The sequence below is a fragment of the Mercurialis annua genome, linkage group LG3 (genome assembly GCF_937616625.2).
Source record: "Mercurialis annua linkage group LG3, ddMerAnnu1.2, whole genome shotgun sequence".
Lineage (NCBI taxonomy): Eukaryota > Viridiplantae > Streptophyta > Magnoliopsida > Malpighiales > Euphorbiaceae > Mercurialis > Mercurialis annua.
The window spans coordinates 63,015,145-63,036,243 of NC_065572.1; the positions used below are offsets into that span (position 1 = coordinate 63,015,145).

Here is a 21,099-nt window from a genome sequence, read left to right on the forward strand (position 1 = left end):
CGGTATCCATTATTAGCCCCCCCGCAAGTGAGCTGAAGTCATGGTATTTTATGCCTTGGAGTATTTCAGCTCTATTTGAGGCGAGTCGTTTTGTATTCCGGCGTTCCTTTTTGCTTCTTGAGCAAGATTCTAGTTTTTCTCCTTTTTCGCATGTGTCGTTCATCTATTCGTTATTTTTTGAAGTGCATTCGTTCTATCTTCTTTTGTCTTTAAACTATTGTATTTGTTTCATTTTTCATCTTTTACTCTTGGTTGTTCGAAAGTAGCTTTGCCTTTATTCTCATCTTCAATATTTAATTCTCGTGTTTGATTTCTTCTTTTGGAGAGACTCTTGGTGAATCTCGTTGATTTATTTTGATGGCTTATCTCCAGGTATTCCTTTGTTCATGTCTTGATTGTTTTGTGTTCTTGAAATTTCTTCAATTGTCTTCTAATTTCCAATCAATTTTGTGATTCGATCCATCGGCCTTTTGAATTTTATTTGTTTATTCTTTTCCTCTTTGTTGAGATCTTTATTCTTTCTTTCTTGGTTTTCAAATTTCAACATTCCTGTGTTCTTTGTGCTTGTCTTTATCTTCATTAATCGAAGTCTTTTATTCTAGCTGATGTTTACTCTTTTAATGAGTAATTGTTTCTTCGAGGTGACTCTTCTTGTTTGCAATTCTTTTTTATTTTGGGTTGTTTTCTTCTTTGTACATATATGAGTCCTTCAGGCTCCTCCACAAATACGCTGATCTCATAGGGTATTTATGCCCGTTTTTGAGACCAGGTCATTCAATTTATTTCGTCGATTTTCCTTGATTTTAATTCTTTTTGGACGGACTGTCTTTCTTTTTTAGATTTGTTCTTCTGATTTGGGCGAGTTGCTTGTGATTCGTTGATTTGGGCGAGTCGCCTTATTTGGGCTCTTGGCTTTATTTTTACCCGAATCATTTTTAGACTCGATCTTCTGTTTTGAGATCTTTCGCATTCCTTTTGATTGTCGTTTTGCCTTTCTTTCGCATTTCTCTTATTTTTCGGCGCTTATCTTGCTTTCGCATTCTTCTATTTCTTGGTGGTTCGTCTTTCGCTTTATTTTGCTTTATTTAGTTGATTCGCCTTTCTCTTTATTTTGCTTCGAGTTGATTTTGATCTTTGATATTTCGCCTTTGGAGTTAATCTAAACTCTGTTTTTGGCATTTTGCTTTTATTTTTAGAGTAAATATATACTCCAATTTTTGGGCGTTTCGCCTTTATTTTAGAGTAAGTCTATACTCTGGTTTTTTAGGCGTTTCGTCTTTATTTTAGAGTAATTCTATACTCTGGTTTTTTGGCGTTTCGCCTTTATTTGTTCCGATTCCTTTCTGCTTTGCTTCGTTGTATGAATTAAAGATAGTTCGCACCATTGGGTATGACAAACGTCTATATTTGACAATGAGCGATTGGCACCGTCGGGTATGACAAAACGTCTATACTTGACGACGGGCGATTGACACCATCGGGTATGACAAAAAGTCTATACTTGATGATAGGCCTTTTGACTTCTACCTTATTCATCCTTCTTTCCCTCTTCGGGTTTTCTTCATGGATTCGGCCGAATCTATCTCTTCTTTCCCTCTTGGAGTTTTTTTCTTCAATTTTCATTTTTGCCTCTTGGGCGGTTTCTTCCTTCGCCTACTTTTTCTTTGTCTCTCAGGTCTTTTCGCTCTTCGCCTCTAGGGCCGTTTCGTTCTTCCTTTTATTGTGTTGATAGGGGTGAGCACTTCAGTTTCACATCGTGCAAGTCGAGTTCTTCAGTTTTGATGTTCTTTAACGCCTTGACTATATTTTCTTTCATATCCGCTACATATGTGGTTTTACTCCGATGTGCAAATTCAGAGGATTCGCCTTTGTCTTCTTAATTTTTCTTTTTAGATTGACTCTGTGGGGCTCTTTTACTTTTGCTCTTCCTTTTCTTTTGCTTTTCTTGGAGTATTTTCCCTTCGTTCTCTCTTCTTGAATTTTTGGTCCGCTCATGGCTTCGTTTTAGTTTTCACTGTTTCGGATGGTATCTCTGTGATCTTTTGGCATTGTCTTTGTTTTCCTCATTCCTTCCGTTTTCCTCGTTTGTTTTGTTGTTTTTAGGGGTATTACGCCCTTCTTCTTTATTTTTCCGGTGGTGTTTCCTCTAATTTTTTTATCTTCAATTTTTGGTTTCTGGATCGTTTCTTCAATTTTGACTTTTTCCTTTGCCTTCTGGGACATCTTAACCTTCGGTTCTTGGACCATTTCTTCAATTTTCGTTTTCGTCTCTTGGGCGATTTCTTCCTTCAGCTTTCTAGGACATTTTGACCTTTGGTTTTTGGACTGGTTTTGCTCTTGATCAAAACTTTCTCTCCATCTATATGTTTGTTTCGCCTTCGGTTTGTCTTTCGAAACATCTCCTTCTTTGCGTCTTGGGTCGCTTCACTTTTCGCCTCTCGATCCATTTCGTTCTTTATTTTTTGTTGGGCGTTGTTCGCCTAGTTTTCTGGTATTTAGGACATCTCGTCTCTTCTTCCCTCTTGGGGTTTTCTTCAGGATTCGGCCGAATCTATCTTTTTAGGATTCGGCCGAATCTATCCTTTTAGGATTGGGCCGAATATATCTCTCTTTTTTTTCTTCTTAGTTTTATTTGACTTTATTCTTCCTTTTTCATACTTTTTCCAATCATATAATGTATTTATCAAATTTCAATTTAAAAGCATAATAATTGAAGTCATATAAAAGTGAAATTTAAACTATAGTTTATTCTCTATTTGATATTTTAGAATCAAAATAAGTAGATTCATAAGCAAAATAAATAGATTCTGGAAAGAAAGACTTATCGTGATTTAACTCCCGTTGATAATAAGATAATATCTCCGATTCGTCAATTTCAAATGTGATTTTGATGATGTTAGAAAATCCTCCGTCAGAATGCAGTATTGTTTATTGGAGTTTTCTCGAGACTCTTCAAATTTATCAAAAATTGCTTCCTTTATAGTGTTTCGAACGAGGCATGAGTGTCTCAAAAATATTGTCTAATCCAGTAATTTGACGTGCTTTTAAGTGGCCATTCCACGGCCGAAGACCTGCATCTCTTTTAAATATAAAGAGTCATGCTTATTAAACCTCCTGCTTCCTTTGAATTTGGGCAATAATCAACATAATATGAACTCTGTCAAATTCCTTCATTCATGGGGCTTCCTTTTCCACGTGCATGCCTCCCTCATAATAATTAATCACTTTATCCTCTCTTTTTTCCATCAATAATATGATATTACCTGCTTCCTTTTCGTTTTTTCAATTCCCATATTCACGTGCTTCTCTTATCAATTACATATGCTTCATGGACACCAATTAATTTTGGCCAACCAATTAATTACGACGCAATTTTTTTCTTTCAACTCTTTCGATCTGTTAGATCTATATATTGTTATTTCAGGTTAGTCCCGTTGGATGTCATCCTTCAATAAGAATTTATTTGGGTTCAGAAAAGCTTTTTCAAGTTCGAAATTGTTAAGCTTTTCCCACAGACGGCGCCAATTGATGGATTCCGGCATCTCGACGGCGTTAATCCTGCAAAACAGTGTAGATGGCTAATCGGACGGTTTGTCCGATTAGCTCTCCGATGCTTAAGTCAGTTTAGGCTTAAGGGAGAATAATTGTATTTGTTATAAGTTGTCTGTTTAGGCAATACCTCAAGCTTCTTTTATAGTAGTAGAATGTATACCTTGCAGAGTTGTAGTAGGAAAGTGATTCCTATTTAGTAGGGTTTGACCCTGATTAGGAGTGTCCTTCCTTATTCAGACAGGAGTCCTATTGAGGAAGATATTCCTAAACAGTCTCGTCTTCCTAAGTTGGAGGCTATCTTCCTAAGTTGGAATTTGTATCCAAATAGGACAGATACTCTGAATATGCGTAGATCTTCGAGATCTTATCCAAATCCCGGGGTCGACATGCTTTGTCCGAGTCCTCAGGGATTCAGTCTTTATGATGTCGAATGATGTATTCCAGTCAAGGTGAATCCGGTGGATTCGGCCCTTTGGACGGGAGTCTGGTGTCGTCTGAGAATAGATCTCCTGCGACTCGGCTCCATTATAAGTAAAATAGTATTCGATATCCATCAGTTAGTATCGACAATCTTACATTATATAAAATCAAACAATAAACTTATTAATTATTAGTATTATTTTAATATCTAATCACACACTCAAATAGTATTTTTCTTTATCAGAACACTCAAATAGTACTTGAATCGTAAGATAAAAGTCAACAAATGATAATTAAATTATTTATTAATTTTATATAAAAAATACAATATTTATTTATTTAACACTGTAAAAATATACAAAAGAATATTTATGTCTTTTAATTTCAAAAATTCATAATATTAAAATTTAATCTATATTTATGAAATGTAACAAATATAGAAACAAACAGCTTATATTAAAAACTATATTTTCTGAAAAGTTAACTTTCCAAAAAAAATTAACTACATGGAAGTTAATTCTCTGAAGATTTGTATATACAACCATGATAATATTTAACTTTGGATATAGCCTTAACCAATTACAGCGACGGTGTTTATAAGTTCACATGGCAAAAATAACTATGCAATTCAAAAAGATCAAGTAATAGATTCACCAACTATTTTCATGCATTTCAGATTAAATATTACCCTAACTCAAATGGACCAAATTAACCTAACATTAGACTGCATTGATAAACATAATAAAACCGTCTATTAATCCTTAATTGCATAATTTTCCAAAATAATTGGAATATCATACATTCCAATGATTTCATAAATAACCATTCTATACATAAATATACCCCAAAAGCACCTCCCACCTTCTAATCCATCACCCAAAGATCACTAACCATAAGGAAAAATAACACATGGATAATTAAACCCTCCAATTTTTTCAACATTACTGAAAATACTAAAAACTTAAGAATTGCCCAAAAACAGCAATTAATTTAAACTCTAAGCAAATAAACACTAAGTTCAGGACCGCCAGACCCATCAGGATTCATCATATAAAACGCTTCTGAATCTTTCGACCCAACAACTCGTTCAAATCTGGCTCTCATATACATGAGTTCACCCAACTCGGACCGATCGCCTCCATTCCCCGGCAAAACTCCGGCGCCCATTGAAATAGGCTCCACAGCTTTCAAAACCTTCCACTCTTCAACCCCACACTCCCGTCTCACTGCATATCCACATTTTTTACCATTACAATAAGTTCTCCATAACGGTTCTTCAAGTAACTTCCCTGGTTTTTTCTGCGGCTTTTTCTCACACTCCAACGCAATTCTGACCAATCCTGACGCCATTTCTCTAACTAACAAACTAGTCGGTGTAGCAAGTTCGATCAAAAATGGCGGGTTCAGCTTCGCGTCATGTTGAAATGCGAAATGAACATGTCCGCGGCGGTACCCAAATAGGGTACCGATTAGTTGGTGAGCTGAACGGTTCTTGGTGAAGATTGTTAGAGCCGAACGGAGCTTGGAGACTGACATTAACGGAAGTTTTTTCTTATGTTGCAGTGTGAGACGATCATGATCATGATGATGGTGATGATCTTCGTCGAATGACGAAGAGAAATGAGATGAGGAGTTGAACGTTAAGATTTCTTGATCGTTATCTTCGTCTTCTTGATCATTTTCGATGATTTTCTTTTTGAAGTTGAAGTATCTTCTTGAGAATGAAAACGAAGAGTCGTGGGGATTTTTGGCCGTTATCGCCTTCATTATTTGTAATTGAGTTGAAAGAAGATGAAATTTCAAGAACCAAACAAAAGAAAATTATATTGTTGAGAGATGAAGAGAAATATAATTGGTTTATGTAGAAGAGTTTGAGTTTAATATTTGTTTGGATGATGGGGCCGAGAGAAGGAGAATATAGTGAGAAAAGGAAGGTGAACAGACCAACCTAACTGAGCAGAAAAACTGAAGAAATTGTGGGGCTAAGTTAAGACAATAAAGAAGAAGAGAAATGGACAGGAGAGGAGATTTTATAATAGTGGAATCTGAGGAGACAACTCCTTACTGTTGTTTCTTGGTCAATATTGTCTTTAAGCCCCTGTATTTTTTTAAATTTTGTTTATCTGATATTTTTTGAAACTTTTATGTTTATTTCGTCCCTATATTTAATTTATATCTAATTTTCAGGATTTTTTTTAAATGGAAAAGAAGCGTGCATCATTTTCACCGTGAAACGTGCATGAAACCGAATTTAAAAAGGACCAAATGAATAAAAATATAGTATAAATATGAAAGCCAATTGAATAAAAATATATGATGAAAGATCAAATAAACACAAATTTGAAAGCATAGAATCCTCTTATCATTTTTAATGTAAAAATTATTAAAATGTTCATTACTATAATCTTTATGAATTTACAACCGAATTTATTTTTTTGCCACATGAATTTTAAAATATAGTAACTATTTTTCTCTCTTTATATTTTGTTTTTTCACTAACACTTCCTATGTAAAAGATGATTTCAGATATATAAAATATAATTCAAAGGAATATAATAATTTTTCAAACTCTAGGGGGGAAACAATAGTTCATATGTAAATTATGAAAATATTAATCATAATTCAAATTTTTAATCACTTGCTGGCAATTGAGCTATACACTCACAACTTCCATCTATAAACAGACTAAGGTAAATAATACTATTTCCTCCGTCCCAATAGAATTGTCCACTTTGAGAAATATTTTTGTCCCAAAACTCTTATCCACTTTCAAAAAGTAATTAACTTTTACATTCAATTCTCCTATATTACCCTTATTTAAAATCCACTAATGAGTAAACTGAAAGTAAATTGCAATAATTGTTTTTCTTAAACTGTGTGATAAAGGCAAAGTGGACAATTCTATTGGGACGGAGGGAGTAATATAAAGACCTATTGATAACAAATTTACAAGAGAAATCAAATAAATAAAAAAATTAAAAGTACATGGGGCCTTTAAGCTTAAGCATTGTTTCTTTAAAATGCACGGGTGAATGTTGAAGCTGGAAATAAGGAGAGATGGGTGGGGTATATTGTGATTACAAGACACTTAAAAGCAAGAAAAAAAAAAGGCTATGGAGAGAGTGAGTTGCATTGGAAACAGTTAAGAGCAGGTAAGCCTACACCAACCTTACCCACCTCAAGCACTATCCCATCCAAACCCGACACTCTGCTCTATAGTAGTGTACAAAACCGAACCAAAATGTACGTATATCCAAATCAAATCGGTTTTGGTTTGATTTGATATTATAAAAGATCAATATTTAATTATGTTTGGTATTTAATTATAAAAAAATTATTAAAATCTAAACAGAAACTGAAACGAATTAAAAAATTAACTTAATCGGTTAGTTTAGTTCGGTTTGATTTTGTAATATTTTGATTGATTCACTTTAGAATAAAATAAAATGTTAATTCGTATTGACTCGGTGCATTTTGAATTGAAATACACACACCTACCACTATACTACAAATACAAGAAAAAAAAGTTACAAATCATAGTTTTATATTGTGGGATTGAATTAATTTTTATTACTAAATTAAAAGTAAGTAAATATCGATAAAAAAATTATCTAGATATATCTAATTGAAAATTAGTATTTTAAAAATTTATTTAATTTTATTAAATGAAATTAGATATAATTGCTTATGTAATTCTCCTTTCGTCCTATAAATATACACATTTTTTAGCACTTTTAAATGTATACTTATATTAAGAAATACAGTGGACCCTCTAATAGTTAATATTCTATAAATTAATAATTCTAATAATTAATAGAAAATTGATAGAACCAACTTCGTTCCACGTCGGATAATTAATAATTCTATTATTTAATAAAATTTAAAATATATTCTATATGAATATTAATTATTAGAGAGATTTTTTAAAAGAAATATATAACAATTGATGATTTATTTGAGGCAATACTAACCTTAATTCATAAAGTGGAAATTAAAATACCATCAAATTATGACTTTCTTATTCTTTTGAAATTTTTTAAAAGAAGCTATTAGATAAACAAATTAAAGTAAGTAAAGTATCTCTAGTATAAAAAATATTAAAAATTATTTTACTTTATGAATACAACTTCTTAATAATTATTTTTTAGTTTGATATCAATTGATATTTTTTAAATTGAATATAAAATTATTATTTTTTAAATTGAGTGATTGCAAAGTGTATTTTGTTAGTTTTTTTCTAATATAATATTAATAATAGGTCTATTAATGTAAATGCTTTAAAATATCTTTTATAATTTATTTATACAAATTCAATAAATTAATAATTCTAATAATTAATAAATTTTTAATCCACCATGTATATTAATTATCAGAGGGTCGACTGTATCACTAATGCTATATGTTTTTTATAATATTTTTAAAATAATTTTAAATTTATTTTAATTGATACATTTTTACTATAATTAAGGACCCTTCAACAAAATAAACATATAATTTTGTCCAAAATCTAAATAAATATATTAAAAATATTTTTTACATTTAGGGGTTATAAATTAAATTTACGAGGGAAATGCTGTGCTGCACTTTATTTATCCACCCAATTGCACATGTACCCATAAGCCACCTTAGTGTTTTGGATCATAGTCCCTCTTTTTCTGATCTTATCTAATTAATGTTGCAGAACCATGATTAAAGTTTCTGCTAATGTTGAACAAATCCTAATGATAAAAAAGAAGCTTCTAAATTCAGTTCCTAAAAGAATAATTTGATGCATAATTAAGTTTTGTTTCATCATTTTGGACTGCAAGGTCTCAAATTGAAATCATATGTAATAAAAGGTCCAACAAGAAGGAAGCAAGTGCTATTACATGATGATTAATAGATCACACCAAAGAACATTATGAAGCATTTAAGTGATCTACTAATCATGATGGTTCACAGCTGTTGAGTAATGAACATTATTAGCCTATAAAAGAATTGAAAATGTGATTCATAGGGTGGCTAATGGATTCCATGATTTCGTCTAGCACCCTTCAAATTAGAGTTGTCAAAAGGCTAAATCTATTTTGAATCCTAAATTATATAGTTTCGGTTTATCAAATCTTTCAACTTTTAATTAACCTTTTCAAATTTCTAAATAGGGAAAAGGGTCATTTATGCCCCTAAGGTTTGTTTATGAGATCAAGTGAGCCCCTAACGTCCATAAAGGTTCAAATATGCACCTAACGTCTTAAAAAATGATTTGCAATTTAATTTCATTTCTGGCCATTTTGTGTCCAAGAGGATACATTTTTAATCCAACATTAATTCACTAATTTTATTTGTATGGAAAAATAGATTAGTATATCATGACTCATTTTGTTTAGCCAACTTGAATTGAAGACGATATGATAACTTTTTATCAATGACTTTGCATATATAATTATATATGCTCCACATGTGGGTTGCATGATTTTCTTGTAAGTCAATTCTTGTTGAATTTTTAGGTTTTCTTATATACGTTGGAGTTGGAATTTATTTCCTATGAAAAGAAAAAGTTAATTTAGCGTATTCCATTAGCTTAAATAATTTTTATTCAATTTTCAGTTAATCTTAACTAATTTAATTCACATTTTAATGAGTAAAATTTACCAAACCGTCCTTAAACTTTAATTCGTACTTTAGTTGTCCTTAAACTTTAATTTCATATTCCAAAGATCCCTAACGTCATTTTTATAGTAATTCTATTCAATTTATTTTTTTATTTCTCCACATAAACGTCATCACACCATTTTTTATTTGCACCGACTAAGCTCCTAGTCACGTTATCATGTTAATAAATTGGACAGAGTTATAATAAAAATGACATTGGGACTTTTGAGATAGGAAATTAAAGTTCAGGGATGAACGGGGTACGAATTAAAGTTTAGGGACGGTTGGGGGAGAGAGACGAAAGTTCAGGGACATTAAGTGAAAATTACCCCATTTTAATTTGTATTTATATTTATTATTAATAAAATAAATAATTACTAATAGCTATAATCCATGTGAATACGAAGTCCATTAATCTATATTACCACTATAGAAACACTACCTATTAGTAACATATTCACAAATTCACATAATAAAATAATTGCAGAAAATTGACCAAATTAACTAACAGATGAACTAACCATGATCTATAACCACCAACTAACCAGTACAGGTTTAACATCTATTAATTAATTACCACTTAACTGTGTTTGCATTTTATGTTAGCTTAATCTTGGTTAATCTATGACCTACTAATATTATTGTGATTAAAAAAATAGTACTAAAAAGTAAAGTTTAGCTGCCTCTAAGTCAGAATCCAACAACTGCTAACAAAAAGATTAACAGCATGCTGCATAGCTAAACAACCAAAAGACATTACTGTGTGCACAGAGATTTTTGAGACAGATTAAATCAATAAATTGAGGTAGCTAGGTAGTGGTATACAATTAGAAATACTCGATTTTGTTTTTGATGAGTAAAATATATCAATAAAGAGAAATGCTAAATAACACGAATTTACTATCACACGAAATACACTACTCGTATGAATAGCGGTGACAATTAATACTAATGGTTGTAATTAATATTCAATGGTTAAGCTTCTCTTACCTTTACTTACGTATATAGTGGTATTGTGTTCAAATCTAATAAGCAAATTTTCAATTACTTTCCTTGTTAATTGTTATTTATTTTATAAATTGTATTATTGTATTTGTTTGCTCTATGATTTATTTTTGTTAAAAAATATTAAATAAGGAATTATAAAATTAAATAAAATATTAAATTATAAAATTAAATTTTTGTTAAAAGAAAATCTTTAGTCATCTACCTTTAAATTTGGAATTATTTATATAATAATCTATTTTAAAATTTAATTTTCCTTGTGTCTAATTTTTTAATCCCTTTACATTTTATATTTTTTTAATTTCAAAAACATTTTTTTTACTTTTTAGATCGAGGCATGGCATGTCTTGATCGAGGCAGAGCATATCTCGATGGAGACATGAATTAAAAAAGGCATGTCTCGATGGAGACATAATTTTAAATTGTATTTTTATAGGAGATTTTTAGCGTATTTGATGACCATTTTTATAAAACAAGACATATATCAATCGAGATATACATGTTCTCGATCGAAACATGAGTTAAAATAAAGGTTAATTTTGATTTTTTTTTAAATTAAATATCTAGTGAAATTAACAAATCATGGCAAAAAAATTTGTAATTAAGTTTCAAAAGTAGGATATTTTTGAAATTATCCTTTTAAATTTTGTGAATATTAATTTTATAGTTAGTTAAAATAAATGTTTTTCTAATTAAATTTTCTAAAACAAAAATACAAAAAACAAAGAAAAATAAAATAAAATAAAAAGTTATAATTAATTTTTTATAATTTGCTATTGTATTAAATTTTGTAATTTTTTATTTATTTTTTTTAACAAAAATAAACCATAGAACAAATAAATAAAATAACAAAATAAATAATTATAGAATAAATATCAAATAATAAAAAGGAAAAAAATTTAAAGATTTGCTTTTTAAATTTGAACTCAATAAAACCACCCTATACAAGTAGTGAAGTGAGCAAAGGTAAAAGAAGTTCAACTATTTAGTATAGTTACCACCACTTTCACACAAGGAGTGTATTTCGTGTGGTAATCAATTCGTGTTATTTAGCATTTCTCATCAATAAAATGCCATAAGAAGTGGCAAAACACTGCTACTCAAGAGCTTACGCACATTAAAAGCCACGACATTGAAAAAGTAAGAACAATGCCAAATGATAAGATACAATCCGGATTTCTAAACAAAACTAAGCTCGAAAACGGGAAAGAGCGATTAAAACAATTGTACAAAAAACCGATCTCGAAAAGCTCCTGTAGACCAAGAAGTCTCCTAGATTCTTTGTATCTTTTTGATCTTCTAATGAAGTCTAATTATTGGCCGCTAATTAAGCTCTGCAGTAACCATGAAAAGGGGTGAAAATGGTTATAATCCAAAGGATCAGTAAATCAAAATCAGACAATGACCATTCAGAACTCGTGCAGTTTGGTAATGGAATAATGGCTGCATAAATTGAACCAAAGCTACTGTACGGTGGGACTGATTCAGTCTGCTGGTGTTGTCTGCTTTAAAATAACCCATCATTTTCTGTATATGCATATATTGTTGGTCCACCACACCACTTCTATTATTTGAAACCCCGAGAACTTGTTCAGATCAGCATGTTAAACTTCGGATAAATTCATGTCTCTTTTTAAAGCTGGGTTTTACTTCATTTATTTTGAGTATGTTCAACATCAATCTCTGGCTGTCAGATTTGGAGACTTGGATTCTCTAATTCTTCATTTTTAGTTCACAAATTTGTGGAGTAACGTTAAAATATGCCGGATTTCATCTTTTAATATCTAGGTAGTACGGAAACGGATACGGAGAAACATGACACTTGGACACAAATACGGCGAAACGGTCTCATTTTAAGGTTTCCTTTGTTAAAATTGAGGTTTCACGTCTGAAACGCCAAATGTCCGACATGCATTCGAAACGGGAAACGTTGATTAAATGAAGTGTCTGTGTTACCTAATTTAATATCAAATAAACTTAATTATTATTTTTTGTCCGTTGAATCTTAATTTTTCATTATTCCATTTTGATTTGATTTTGGAGGTAATTGCAAAACGAATCAGAAACTTTAGTAGATTTTATAATTTTAATATGAATTTTTGACTTAGCAATTTAAATTGCTTTGGTATTCATGTCAGCATTAGCCTATTAAAAAATTGCTCATGTTTTGAATTGAAAAAAATAATACTAATATTTAGTGTTGTAAATGTCAAAGTGGCAAGTTCATGTTAAAATAATAAAGTATGCTAAAGACCCTTGAATGTAATTGACATGATCACATGATCTTAAAATTATTTGGGTTTACTTGACCTTAATTGACCAATTTATATCTATTTGATTTTATCCCATAATTCTACGGAGCTCAATAACTTTCTTCATTCCTTTTTATCTTATTTTGAGTATATTCAATACCATCTTTCCCTTTTGTAGTTCTTGTAATTCAATTATGCTTCACTTTTTTTTCCATCAAAGTTGAAAACCAACTCTTTAGAATTTCATGTTAGTGGTTATCGAGGCGTGGTCCGAACCCGCAACCTCTCGATGCACACAAAGATGCCTTAACCATTCAGGCTAGGCCTACATTGGCAATTATGCTTCACTTCACCCATCCAATTGACACAAAAAATCAAAAGAATCTAAGTTTATAATTTTGGATATAAACATTCACGACTTATCATTTTTTAGTTAGTTTACACCTTTGACCATATTAGAGTGTAATTGTAATTGACCAAAATTTGACAAATTATGGATTTTTTGAATTGAGATTCTCTCAAATTTAAATAAACTTGAGGGGGTCATATTCATGATCTACACCGTTCATTTTATAATGAACGATGTAAATTAATTTGATTAAAATTATATTTTTTGATCTACACCGTTCATTTTATAATAAACGGTGTAGATTATGAACATGACCCTCTCAAGTTTAAAATGAACCTGAGAGAATTTGAATCCGGATTCTTTTTGTCCAAACTCACAAAGTTAGACTCTGAGAACTTTTTTGTTAAGTTGGAGGGATGCGTTTGTTAAATTTTTTAATCTTGAATATTGTTTGCTATCTCTTTTTATTTTGAAAACGCCATATCTGATTTGTGCGGTAGATTCGAAGAATTTATGGGAAACATTAATATGATATGTTTTATTCGACAAAAAAAAGATACTATATGTTTTAGGCATTGCCAGTGATAATTCCCGTAATTTGATGGTGATGGGAAATGAAAGATACAAGAAATGACTCGAGATAAACTACATAGATTACAGTGTAGATTAGTCTAAATGAACTAAAAACTAGTCTTTGCTAAAAATAGGGTTCGGCAGTGGCAGTATTAATGAGTTTATCAGCAACTTGTTCCATCAAGTACCAGAAACAGAGCAATTTTGTGCCACATTAAAGGATCAATAACTTTAGGTGGCCAGCTCTAAATTTGTTCATGGGCCAGGATTGGACTGGATCAGGCCCAACAAGACTCGAGTCTTTTTAAGGGTAAATTAGGATAAATACTCCATTTTTAAAAATAATTAGATTTTCTACCTCAATAAAAAAAAGATAAAGAAAATACCTCACCCTTTTATTGTTTTTATTTTTTTACTCTAATAGATGTTTATATTATAATTATACCTAACTTAATTATTATTTTACTCTAGTCATAATTTTTTTACTCTCAAATGACAACTGTCATTATTTTCTTTTTTCTCTCTTTCTTTTTTCTCTCCTCTCTCCTCTCTTCTCTTTCTTCTTTTTCTTCTTCTTCTTTTCTTCTCTGTTTGGCTTTTCTTCGCCATTTTTCTTCTTCTTCTTCTTTTTTCTTCTTCTTTATTTCTTCTCTTCTTCTTCGTCGTTCCTTCATCGGTCGTCGTCGCTCCGCCATCACTCAACCGTCGCTCCGCCGTTCTTTTCATATTTGATTTTAGTTTTTCTTAAATTCGTGGTGATTATTACGATTTATATTAACTTTTATATCTAAATAAATTATTCTTTGATTTTCTCAATTTTAGATCTAAAAATCTGCATGAAAACGATTTTATGATTGAAAAAAACGATTTTCTGCACAAAAAATAGCATCTGATTATCATATGAGTATCACTGCATTATCATAATATTATCATAACACTGCAGAAAAAATGATTTTTTTTAAAAGATAACGTCTGATTATCATATGAGTATCACTATATTATCATGTTGTTATCATAACACTGCAAGAAAAAAATGATTTTCTGGAGAAAATAATATTTGATTATCATATCGTTATCATAATATTATCATGTCGTTATCATAATATTATCATATGATACCGAGATGATAATATTTATGGTAACTAGATGATAATGTTATGATAATATCTATGATTATGTTATGATAAAACAATGTCTGATTATCATGTCAGTATCACTACATTATCATGTCGTTATCATAACACTGCAGTATGATAATTAGATGATAATGAAGTATGATAAGGTTATGATAATTGTATGATAATCTACGAAAAAAATAAACTACATAAGTGTTTATGATAACCAGATGATAACGGAGTAAAATCATAAATATTTTAATACCGAGAGTAAAAACATAAATCTGGAAAAAACATGAGGTATTTTCTTATAATTTTTCCGTGTTGAGGTATAAAATGTAAATATTTTTATTTTTGGAGTAAATACCTAAACTTCCCTCTTTTTAATACAAGCTTAGACCCAACTCAAACTGTTTCGGGTTTTATATTCACTACTATAATCTGAATCACATGTTATATTACACGGACTTGGGATGGACTTTTTCGAACATATATTCAAATTTAAACAATAACAAGATTCTAAGTCTGCATACAAAAATGAGGTTTATCACGGACTTGAGCTCGGATCGAGTTTGAAACAAAAATTAAATATCCGAATCCGGCTCAAGGCGGATGGACATGAGCAGACTGGACGGATACCCAGCCCATAAACAGGCATAGCCGAATCCGGCTCAAGGCGGATGGACATGAGCAGACTGGACGGATACCCAGCCCATAAACAGGCATAGCCGACTCTTACTTCCACTTGCAAAATGAAAATAGTCAAGTGCCAATAACCAAATCATAGAGTCCATGTCTTCACATTAACCAAATCAATAATTTGGCCAAGAGATAATCAACACTATCAAAAAGCAACAAAACATTTTTTTTTCTGGAAAGATGAAAATTTTCATTAATGAATCGACTGTTAATGTCACGAATCTAACCTAACAGACTTGCCAGTGATTCGGTTTAATTGAATTTTTCATTACAATTTCAGCAAAACATTCAATCAACAATCCTAGAACAATTTCAGTAACAAAAAACAATTTTTGCATATAATAATCATAAATTCACCATTCAAATACAGAACAATACATCAATTAATTTAAAACCCAAATATCAGTAACAATATTTTTTACTAAGCAGTAGGAAAAGGATTAAATCCAGATTTAGCCATTAAATCCAAGGGCTTAAACAAAGGACTGGGCAGATCATCCCAATCAAACCAATCCCAACCATAACACTTATCCGGCTCAAGATTTTCAGGAACTTGGTCAGAATCAGCTAAAACAGCTCTCAGATTAACAGTTACATAATGAGACGGGATTGGCTGATCAAGAAACAAATTATTAGTAACCGTCAGAAACTCTATTTTAGTAATATCCAATCCCGTCTCTTCCTTCATCTCCCTCGCTCCACACTCCTCAAAATTCTCTCCTAATCAAAAAATCATTAACAAAAATTAAGCATAAACAAAAAGATTAATAGTAAGTTAATCAGAGAGAGACTGACCGAATTCGAGGTGGCCGCCGGGAAGGGCGTAGGTGGACTCGCCGGGAGGAGAGCGGCGGCGGCCTAATAGTACTGATTTTCCTTTTAGTAAGAAGACTACTACTCCGACTCTTGGCACCGGTGGTGTTTTCTTTGTGTTTTCCATTTTTTTCTTCTGTGTTTTTTCGATGATTGACTGAAATTATCTTTTTAATGTATATGTTGAATATGAAACGGCGTCTTTTTCTGCCGTATTTAATGAAAATGGCGCGTTTTATTCATTTTAGAGGTTTTCCCGCCAGGTTATGAGAAGAGAGGCGTAATATGGTGTTGAATTGTTGATGGATGTAATTGTTGATATTACACTTGCTTTAGGATGAATGAATAGATGAATGCCACGTCTTTTTAGAAAGAATGTAAATTACTAATTCACACTTTTTTTGGCTGCTCTGTAATTTATTTAAAATGTATGTATTTATTTATGGATATTATCAAATTAATAAATTTGAATGATTAACAGTTAATTAATCAAGTTAAATATTCTCACATTCAAACACTATTTTGATATTTAACTCGAAAAATTCTGATTTCAACTTAATTAATATTTGAAAAAAATTTGAGTATCTCATCTTGAGTTTTTTTTAATAAGTTGAATTTCATAAAATAGAATCTGAAATAGTTACATTCGTAAAAAAACTTGGAATATTCAAAAATTAAACCCGATGACCTGTACATGGGACAGACTATTTACCGAACATGCCTTGTCTGATTCGCAGGTCTATTTACGAAAATAAAAACTAAATTACTAATTATTTCTTCAATTAAGTGCAGTTTTCGATCAAACATTTGATAATTGATTTTCGATATCAGAAACTCTGATCAACCACCACCTAGGTAGCACGGACACTTCATTCAATCAGGGTGTTCCGTTTCGAAAATATTTTGGACACTTGACATTTAGGACACGAAACTTCATTTTTTACATAGAAAACTTTAAAAGCACACCGTTTCGCCGTATCCGTGTCCAAGTGTCCCATTTTCTCGTCTCCGTTTTCATGCTACCTAGACCACCACCTAACAAACTCTTTAAAAAAAAAGAAATAACAAACCTTTGCCTACCACATCTTGTAGCCCGTGTTTTTTTTTGTCGACCACATCTTGTGGTTGTGCTAATCTACCGATCATTTATCAAAAAAAATAAACCTTTCATAAAAAAAAGGACATCAAACATTTCGCATAGAAATGGCAAAAAAAATAATAGAAAATAACAATAAAAAACTAATATAGTTCATAAACGATTTTATTTTAATTGTTTTAAGTCTTCGATCTATTTTTAACTTTTTTTCCGAAAATAAATATTAATCTATCAACAATAAAAATAGAAAAAAGTTGACTGTACTGGATAGTGACATTTTTAATCTTTCACATAATCACATTTTCTGGTATTTTATTAGGCTCCAACTTGTGCACTAATCATTTGGAACCACCTTGAGATCACATATGAAACACGTTGGAATATATGTCGGCCCAATAATGTCCATTTCAGAAAAATGGCCATTCAAATGTTATGCAACCATTGGTCCAGCTTTCTTTTGCAGGACATTTGCAAAAATATCTAAAAATATTTACAAAATTTAACTTCCAAATTAAAAAATTTCAGTCGTATCTCAAAATTTAGAATATTTAGTTTTTTATTCTGCAGTTTTAAATAATTTTAAATAGTTTTTAAAAATACAATTTAAAACTGTTTTATATACTGTTTCTTAAACAATTTTTAAAGAGTCTAAAATGATTTTAAATGGTTTTTGAAAAAATAGTTTGAAACCAATTTTAAAAATTTCTTAACATTTAAAAAATATTTCATATTTTTTTAAATGTATACTTTTAGAACCATTTTAAATCAGTTTCAAATATTTTTTTTTAAAAGAGTACTTTTATAAAAAAAAAATTTTTTTTTTGAAAAACAGAGTAAAATATAAATTTGGAATATTTTTCGCAAATATCTTTTACAAATACTCTTTTTTCCATGCGGTGCTAATTGGTTTATATCACATGATTTATAATCCTCTCAATTTTAGATGTCAATTTTATCGAATTTATATCCTTCAATAAGATAAATAAATTAAATTTATTTAATTTAATTTAATCAATGTATTTTATATAACATTTGTTTTTCATAATAGTATAGATTATTTGAACTCAGTCTTTAAATTCTAAAGAACTTAACCTTTCAAATTCTGATCAACTTAAAAGAATCTTATTCTCATATAACAAAAAAAATTAGTATTTTTTTTAATTTTTTGCCGAAATATGAGACTCTAATCTATATAATTGAGAAGCATATAAGAAAGTTGTAATGAATTTTAGAAGCTATTAATAACTTTATATTATAAAATGTTAAATATTTAACAAATATCCTTATGTATTTCTAATCCTTAGAAGTTAACGAGTTTTGAAGGTATCATAATTTTTTTAATTTGTATAAGCTATTTATTTTATTTTAATAGGAATTGCTAATAATTGACTTTTTACTATAAGAGGTTTATTAATAAAATATTTTAATTGGCGGAAGTAATAAAATATTATTATGAGTTTCAAATTTACACAAACTATTAATTTAATTTTTAGTTTCATTTTCTATTATGAAAATTATTATTAATAATGATTTATTATGCATTCTAAATTTTTCATTAATTTTTATTTGTATCAATTATTAGTATTAACTAGTATTAATTTTAAGTTTCTTTTATAAGAATCATTATTAAAGAACTTTTATTATAAGATTTATTAATAATAAAATATCTCATTACTTTCTAATTCGTATAAATTATTTATTTAAACGTTCTTATAAAATTTTAGTTTTTTTTTATAAAAATTTTATCTAATTTTTTAACTTTTGTATTAATGGATAATTCTCTTGAGTTTAACTTTAATGTTTTTATCATTAAAATTTTTATTTATAAATATGTACAGAATTTTCAAGAGTAGTTAATTATATAATTTTATTTATTTCACATTTTTACTATAATTTTTTTATTATTAATTGAATTTTATAACAAAAAAATATTTTTTAGAAATACAACTTATATTAAAGGAGCAACAAAATATTATCACGAAGATTTAATTTATATAAACTACATATCCTTTTTATATGAATGTTTTTCCTATTTAAATTCTCGTTTTTCTACTTTCTATCTTTGAAAAAATATGTTATTACTTATTAGATATTGAGTATTTTCATGAGTAACTACTTATTTAAAATTATTTTGCTTTGTCATAATCTTTTTTTAATTATTTTTTCTGTTATAAAAAGTATTATTTTTAAAATGAATTTATGTTTAAAATTTACTTAAATTAACAAATTTAAAATTTTAATGAGTTATGAAGTTTTATAAAAAATTATATTGGATGGTATCAGTTTTAAAAATATTTTTAAACTAGAATCGTCAATAATAAGATCATCGCACTTGAGCACTTAGTTTAGATGGAAAAGGCTTTATGTGCGTGGGTTCCGGGGTTCGACCTCGACTCTACGCAGCCCGTTGTTCGGCTGGTTTAAAATAGAATTAAAATCTAAATAATATACTAATAATAATAACTAATCTCCGCTAACCCTAGCTATCTCAGTTAAAATAATAAATGATAAAATCATCGATAATATAAATAGTTATATTAATATCTGTTTCAAAATTTAAACCGAATAATCTAAGAGTCAAAATTTATAAAAAAAATAATATTAACAAAATTGTAATAACTCCTCGATATTGCATGAGTGCGCAAGAGTATATGACTAATTATTTCATTATTGTTCACATAAATAAATAATGAAAAGAAAATGATACGGTGACCAGCATATTATATTTCCTACGACTGACTATTATAATTATTTTCCGACATGTAATATCAAGTGCCCCTATTGGTTGCTCCACTACAGCATTTGCCATCAGTAGTTGCGTGCTTGAAATGGATCTTTTAAGGTGCTAGTACTTTTTTACTCCAAAAAAAAATTAAGAGAAATTTAAAGTTGGGGCTTATGCTGTTAGCTATAGTTACAAAATTATACTATTAGTATTAAAAAAATTACTTCTACTTCAGCTAGTTTGGTAACTAAATTATTTTAATTATTTGTCTCGTACATTCTGTCTCTTATAAATGTGCTTAAATTATTTTAATTATCTTTGGTTAAAAAAATTAAATTGGCAGGAAGAAAAACAAAAATTTTAAGGAGACAAACTGTTTATCCTAGTAGAACCATTTTTTAAATTATGAAACATTTCAAAACTATGTTAAAAAATTATTTTTAAATTTAGAAATTAACTCATCGCTATTATATTTTTACTTTTAAAAAAAGTTCGAACTATTTTCCAAATTTAAGAAATAATTGTTTTTCTTTAAAGAATAACCCTTGACACGCCCTATTTACTTTTTTCATCTTATTTTCTTTTGGCTTCAACTAAAAATTCTTCACATTGTTTTTTAACTTTTATCATTTTATATTTCAAATTTTTGAAATTATCAACTTTATCTTATTTTTTGATTTTCACTTTTAATTGCACTCGTTTTTTTCAAACTGGAGCTTTTTTGCTTGAAAAAAAATTCAAATATATCTTTTATATTTAATACAAAGTTAAACTTTTAATTTTTTTAAAGCCTTAAGAGTTTAAATATACTATATGCTGGATATGAATGACATGTTTGAATTTTTTTATTAAATGAAAACAATTTAATT

At 29.4% G+C, this 21,099-nt stretch overlaps 2 protein-coding genes across 2 annotated transcripts; both read right to left on the reverse strand.

Annotated features, from left to right (window-relative positions):
• Window positions 1–4,701: 4,701 nt before the first annotated feature.
• LOC126673825 (protein MIZU-KUSSEI 1-like) lies at window positions 4,702–5,965 on the reverse strand. The gene has a single exon (XM_050368128.2). The coding sequence runs from the start codon at window positions 5,737–5,739 to the stop codon at window positions 4,963–4,965; it is 777 nt and encodes a 258-aa protein (XP_050224085.1). The 5' UTR covers window positions 5,740–5,965; the 3' UTR covers window positions 4,702–4,962.
• A 9,947-nt stretch (window positions 5,966–15,912) lies between these two features.
• LOC126673826 (nudix hydrolase 1) lies at window positions 15,913–16,684 on the reverse strand. The gene is made up of 2 exons (XM_050368129.2): window positions 16,392–16,684; window positions 15,913–16,316 (listed from the first exon to the last, which is right to left on the reverse strand). The coding sequence occupies exons 1-2, from the start codon at window positions 16,534–16,536 to the stop codon at window positions 16,018–16,020; spliced, it is 444 nt and encodes a 147-aa protein (XP_050224086.1). The 5' UTR covers window positions 16,537–16,684; the 3' UTR covers window positions 15,913–16,017.
• Between the last annotated feature and the right edge of the window lie 4,415 nt (window positions 16,685–21,099).

What these genes read in the sequence shown, in the direction of transcription:
- LOC126673825 (XM_050368128.2), bottom strand. Translation starts at nt 5,739, where the DNA reads ATGAAGGCGATAACGGCCAAAAATCCCCACGACTCTTCGTTTTCATTC.
- LOC126673826 (XM_050368129.2), bottom strand. Translation starts at nt 16,536, where the DNA reads ATGGAAAACACAAAGAAAACACCACCGGTGCCAAGAGTCGGAGTAGTA. An exon ending in CGGCGGCCACCTCGAATTCG is followed by an intron (nt 16,317 to 16,391) that starts GTCAGTCTCTCT and finishes TTTTTTGATTAG; the next exon opens with GAGAGAATTTTGAGGAGTGT.